Source organism: Uranotaenia lowii, chromosome 1 (genome assembly GCF_029784155.1).
Source record: "Uranotaenia lowii strain MFRU-FL chromosome 1, ASM2978415v1, whole genome shotgun sequence".
NCBI lineage: Eukaryota > Metazoa > Arthropoda > Insecta > Diptera > Culicidae > Uranotaenia > Uranotaenia lowii.
The window spans coordinates 51,060,963-51,067,243 of record NC_073691.1 but is presented as its reverse complement, the minus strand read 5'-3'; the positions used below and the strand labels follow the sequence as shown (position 1 = coordinate 51,067,243).

At 37.9% G+C, this 6,281-nt stretch overlaps 1 protein-coding gene across 1 annotated transcript; it reads right to left on the bottom strand.

Annotated features, from left to right (window-relative positions):
* Positions 1-2,414: 2,414 nt before the first annotated feature.
* Positions 2,415-3,909, bottom strand: LOC129740240 (transmembrane protein 135-like). Its single transcript, XM_055731849.1, has 5 exons — positions 3,737-3,909; positions 3,537-3,664; positions 3,332-3,455; positions 2,719-3,267; positions 2,415-2,668 (listed from the first exon to the last, which is right to left on the bottom strand). The coding sequence occupies exons 1-5, from the start codon at positions 3,890-3,892 to the stop codon at positions 2,432-2,434; spliced, it is 1,194 nt and encodes a 397-aa protein (XP_055587824.1). The 5' UTR covers positions 3,893-3,909; the 3' UTR covers positions 2,415-2,431.
* Between the last annotated feature and the right edge of the window lie 2,372 nt (positions 3,910-6,281).

Sequence of the window (6,281 nt, the reverse complement as noted above, 5' to 3'; positions counted from 1 at the left end):
TCAATTTTTTTAAGAAGAAGTTTTCCAACATGTATGTTATGGGTGTAATTGATCCCTAGAGTCCAAAAAGATGTATTTTTCATCTGAATGAATCGTGATCTTTCGTTATCATGAGGTTACCCTCCCATGTCAAATTCGGACCCATTTGCTAGATAAGCTCTCGAGTTATGTATAAAAACTGTATGGAAGCTCCCCCTTCCTTTCCATCCTCCCCGCTAGAAGAAGGGGGGGTGTCTCAAATAACCATAGAAACATTTCTTGCATTGAAATAGCCTTACATCCCAAATTTGGTTCCACTTGCTTGATTAGTTATCGAGCTATGTAAAGAATTGTAAGAGAGCCCCCCTCCCACCTTCCTATCTCCTCACAGGAAAAAAGAGAGGTTCCAAACCATCATAGAAACATTCCTCGTGTCGAAATACACTCCCATGCTAAATTTGGTTCCATTGGCATGATCAGTTCTCGAGTTATGAAGACTTGTTACTTTTATTTGAGAGACCCCCTCTCCCCTTCCAGTGAGAGGGAGGGGTCCCAAACTATTATACACAGTTAATTTTTTTTTTGCTGAAAATCAGCAAAATTTTGATGGTTTTTGGCCTGCTGTTTTTTTCAGCAAAATTTCCAGAAATAGAAATTCCTGGAAAAAAAAACAGCAAACGGTCATGTCGGTTCAATTCAAATAGCTGGAAAATCAGCAATCCAGATTGCTGGAAACCAGCTGTTTCTTTCAAAACAACCGGCTGTAATTAGTATGAAATTAATATTTCAATTCAAAATTAATTATTGAATACTGAGCAATAAAAAATAATCCTTGTTTCAATTATGTTTATATTTATTTCGAAGTACTTTTTTTTTAAATTTTCCAACACCGGCTCTGGAGTGGCAGCTTTGTGCCAAAGTATTTATCATTCGCCACCTGAGAAAAGGAATTATGTTCGTCAAGTAATGTCGTGGGACGGAGTACAATGTAAATAAAACACACCTGAGAAAAGAGTTCTGAACTCTGATTAGTATATTTTATGAAAAATCTACCTGTCCAATAAAAACTCACCCTTGACTTGATGTCTGGTTGCTAGAATATATAGGAAAATAAAAATAATTATATAAATCTAACGAAAATTCGTAAAATAGAGTCTCACCTTGCTTCAGCGTACGAAAACAAACAGACTCCAATTTGACAACTCGATTGCTGATTTTTCAGCAAAAATGACAAGAACACAACCGAATGCTGAATTTTTTTTGCTGGAAATCGAGGCAAAAATTTACTAGGCACCTTCCTCGGCCACCAATAACCACACCTGCCAAGTTTCCCGTATTCATTTCGGATTTTAAGCCTCTTGGGTGTATTCACTAAGAATCACAAAAAATCTCTTAATGTGACCAGCCAAGGTAAGGTACTCTAAACTACTGGGTAACCAAGGACTTTACGGATTAAATACAGGAAACCGGAAATTACATGTTTATATGTTTTTTTTTATAAAAGTTTTCTTGTGACGTGTTGTCTGTGTGTATAAAACAATGTTCTGTGTCTTGTGTGGCGTGTAATTGTTTCACTAACCGTGATGTGCTGCTGTTTCGGAAATCCAATTTCGGCAGGAGGGCCGTCGATTTGAGGGCGTATCGACGAGAGTCACCCGTATCCGGACAGGCCGAGAAGGGAAGTCCTCCTTAAAAATTAGAGTTCCGCAGAACCCGAGGACGATGATGCGGGTCTTTTACGTTTATCGGCGGCACGGATCGGCGCGAGACCACTAAGGGTCTGCGGCCCGATCCGTGTAGCAGTAGAATACTTATCGGGTGAAATCTTTGGATGTCCACGAACACTGTAAGGGAACCGACTTAACTAACGGACGCCTGAATTAGAAGAGAGCAAATTTTCCGGAAGCAAGCTTCCTTTTTGCCTTCAAATTTCTCTTTTCTTTCCTCCTTTTCCTCCTCTGTGAATTGACAGCAGCTAGGAGTAAAATGTAGCCTACTGTGGTGCTGTCTTGTTGTGAGACTTTATAAAAACATAAATATAACATTTAAATATATAAACTATGTGATTTGTATGTTTGTATGTGATTTGACAGTTGCTTCAGTCCTATAGTGAAAATCCATCACCATCTGATATTTGTTTTCGCCTCCATACAATTTGTTTACATCGACCTTTCAAAAATTCACGATAGGATTGGTGAGGGCACAAGCAACATTGGATCTACTGGACATTTCCAGCGTGTGCCACCGTCTGGGCTCAGTTCACTACCGGTGCAAAACTGAACGCATAAACGAGCAGAAAACAGCAAAAAGTGCACTACCGGTAGGTGGCTTTAGGGAACAGTGGAAGTCTTCTAAAGTGATCAGGACTTTATAGAAAGAATGCTTCTAAAATCGACTAGCTGAAATATTAATTGTAATATTTATTTCAACTTCCTGATATTAACTGAAGTATTCACTCGACGGCCAAAATGTATCCAATCAATCGACGGCGCATGTTAACGGTCAGATTTTTGGAACAATAATCCACCGCCTTGATGTGAAATCCCGGCACCAGATGATGGTGGAAGGCATACATGTGGCCCAGATAGCCGAAGGAGAACACGTGTGCCATCTTGATGAAGGGTAGTCGGTCCAACTGCCGAACAAACGAAGGGACGTTGCCCGTTTTCATCCAGTACTCCCAGGTCATCTGAAATGGATTGAATTAGAAGAAGGTCTCTGAATTAGTTGCAAACTTACCTCTATTGCTTTACTGAAGGCCAGGGTAAACAGCTGATAGGTAGGATGTACCCAATAGGCTATTCCGGAAACAAATCCAGCGATCAGGGATTGGTAAGCTCCCTGACCAAAACTGGAACTGTGTCGTTTGAGTAAGCAACACACGCCTCGATAGAGGCCCACGTGCAATGAAAGGAACAATCCCAACCGAGTGCGGCTCAGCTTGAAGAAATGTTTCCAAAATGCTGGACGGTTTTTCATCAGCAACGGAAACTTGCTCAAAACTGCACGAGCAAATTCCAGGATCAGCCCAACGCTGGCGTATTTCATCATTCCATCCAGAATGTAACTTTGACAGGTACGTTCGTGTTGACAGTTTTTTAAATCCTGGGAAGGTTCCTCCACCTTCGGTGGTGGATTAATCAGCCAGAATTGCTTCACAACACCGGTACCGAGGCTGGACATGATGGCCGAGCTAAAAATCATGAAAAGGAGAGTTCCGAAGGCTTTGGACGTCCTCAAGAACTGTACCACCGGGATGTGACTTTTCTTTATCATCGTTTCGGTCATCTGGAAAATAAAGTTTGTGTTAAATAAAATTGATAACCCTTTTGTTTTGTTTTGTAGCACAAACCATGTTGAAAAAGGTGATTGCCTGAAGTCGAAGAAGCTTCGGAGGCAACTCTGGACCGATGGCGACCGCAATCGATATCGGCCAAAACATAAGCCACCAGTAGTTGAGGTAGCCTAATGTATTACTGAAAAGTGTACAAGAAGATTCATGTTGAAAAAAAAAAACTTAAATAAATCACGGTCTTCAAAGGGTTAGCTCAGCCCACCTTGATATGCAATGGATGTTTAGTGCAAGCGCCGTTTGAACGAAGGTGCCGAACGAAATTTGAATATACTCGACTAGTTGCTTCACCAGGTAGGATCTGGTAACCCCGTCCTTGATAAGTGGCGGAAGCTGCACGATAAATGAACAAAATCATCGGATCAATCGCACAAATTTTGGTAAGATTTTAACTTCAAATCTTACCACCAGCAGCGGGAAAAACAGCTTAAAACTGCCGGGCGCAATGCTCTTCCACACGTCGAACGTGTAGCGCCAGCAACTGGCGTACTCCGGATGCCAAAGGTCACGACACGTTTTGCCGGCGGTCGCCCGGTAGAAGCACTTACTTAGCTCGGACATGGTTGTTCGCGATTGGAAACCCGGATCGGGACTGAACGGGACGACGTTAGTCGGGGAATTTCTGATTATTATTATTATTAAAAATGAGCCGGAATTGAGTGAGAGTTATCGAGTACATTTGGGAGTGCATAAATTTCATCGATTCTTCAGACAATTATCCAAGAGAACTCGAACATTCAATTCTGAAGTGAAGGCTTTGGTCATTCAGTTGCATTTTTTTGGCAGTAGGTAGTTGAGCAAGTTGTTACACAGTCAAGTTGGGCATTGTTCGGAAGTTATTTGTGGTGCATAAATATAGGGGTAAAACCATCGAAATATTTTCAAATAATTTTCCAATTAACGAAAAAAGGGTGCTTGATTGCTTTGCGCACGACACCTTCTTTAATAAACGCACTTCAATCTATCAAGCAATTAACGATACAAAAACGTTAACACTTTTTTTTTTCTCAAAAAGGCTAGACACAGTTTTATCGCATAACGTGCCGCTAAAACATACCCCTTTTCTGATACCTGACACCTGAAAGCTCCTCTCGGTGAATAACGCTAGATCTTTAAAGTTTTCAAGTTCATTACCTTACATCCGATAAAATATTTGAAACTGCTTTAAAAAAGCTTGTTTCCTCCAGATAATAATGTATCTAAGTTCGTACTGAAGTCAAATAGAAAAAGTGTTATTTTTTCCAATCGTCATATCCCCTAGGTTCATGTACTTCCTCAACCATGAATGCCGGAAAAAAGGGAAAATTGGATTGAACGGACCAGGAACATCAGCCGAAAATTGAATGAACGGGTTTCGCTGTTTTTTGTTACATTTATTTTTATTATGACATAAACACACTGATGAAAACAATCCTAAAACTGATCCAATTTATCCCCTTTTAAAGGACCTCATTTCGAATCAATAAAATGTTCAAAAAGTTTTTATAATTAATTCAATATATCAATTTCAAATATATTTAACACATTTTTTTATCTGGGGTTTTCTGCTTATTTGCTTATTTCTTCCGTAATGTTTTTTTCTTTTGTAAAATTTGTGTTATGTAGTTAGAGTTTCAAAAAGCGCCCCTCACTCTTCAGTTAGCGATACCGAACGCTAAAAATTAAATGCAAATAACAACATGAGTATTTGAGTTTTTTCCCGAAGTTATTTGGGAGTTATTACTATTTGAAAATGTAAAACCGTTAAAAACACCCACATGATTTTGCCGTGCAAAAATTGATTCAAAGATTTAGTTTTCTCTTATTTGTGCCACTTATTCATAGCACACTGTGCTCTCGTAAGAAAGAGCTTGTGTGCAAAAGTTGAATACAACTTGGATTGTACAAAAGCTTGAAAGCAAGCTTTGCTTCGATAAGTTCAGCCATAGATGTCACTGCAGTATTGGTACTGATTGTAGCCTTTGACGCATAGGTGTCACTGAAATCAGCAAAAAGAAAACTCAAGTTTATTTTTTTGAAATTGGAACAAAATAAAAATTACAGCACTCAGCATTCACTTTATTCGTTTTCAATCATTTCTGCTACACTCGGAAAATTACTGAAATTGTTGCAACGAAATAGGATATTATCTGGTTGCTATTGCCGCTAGAATAATTCGAATTATCTCACCTGATTGATCTTTCCGGAATTTTTGATGGCCGAAAGTTATTATTTTCGGCATGCAATCTTCCTCTTATTAGAAATCATAAGACACATTCCACGCGCTTGTACCGCTCAAAAGTGATTTTTATCCGTTCGCGTATCAAAAAATCTCAAAATTGTCTATAATTTTTATAATTCAAATCACACAAAACCAACGGAAAAAAGAGAAAAAAATTGTTTTACACATGTTTAAGATAATTTTGAAAATCAGTTTTTTTGTTGAAAAAAGTGATGTTTTTGACAGCTTTTACAAAATCATTAATTTTAATATATGGATGATTTTTTTTGAAATATTTTTTGTATGTTCAGAAGCCAAAAAACACGGCTTCATTTTGTATAAAATAGAATATATCCAATGCAGTTGGTTTGAAAAGCGAACAAAAACAGTCGCAAATGATTAAATTCACGTCACAAAAAAGGGAAGTTTTTAATTTTACGAGAAAATTCTGACTTTTTTTAAAATAAAAAAATTAGATTTTTTTTGAAAATGATAAGACGATTCTAAAACTCTAAAATTTATAGAAAACGGTTGGAATCTAGCTGAGTTACAACGGCGCGAATGAGTGAATTCACGTCACAAAATTTGATTTTTTGTTAAATTTTATATGAAAAAGGTGCTCTGAAAGCTGTTTTGACCCTCCAGATGGTCGGATTTTTACAAATCGAGCATAATTAAGTTGATTTTTTTTTAAATAAGTTCATTATTTTCAAATAAAAATACAAAAAGATTGAAAAAAAATTAAAATTT

Bases quoted from the DNA above. Each gene is read 5' to 3' on its own strand.
- LOC129740240 (XM_055731849.1), bottom strand. From the start codon at position 3,892: ATGTCCGAGCTAAGTAAGTGCTTCTACCGGGCGACCGCCGGCAAAACG. The intron at 3,665-3,736 runs GTAAGATTTGAA...TTTATCGTGCAG, and splicing joins TGTTTTTCCCGCTGCTGGTG to CTTCCGCCACTTATCAAGGA. The intron at 3,456-3,536 runs GTGGGCTGAGCT...TACACTTTTCAG, and splicing joins AACATCCATTGCATATCAAG to TAATACATTAGGCTACCTCA.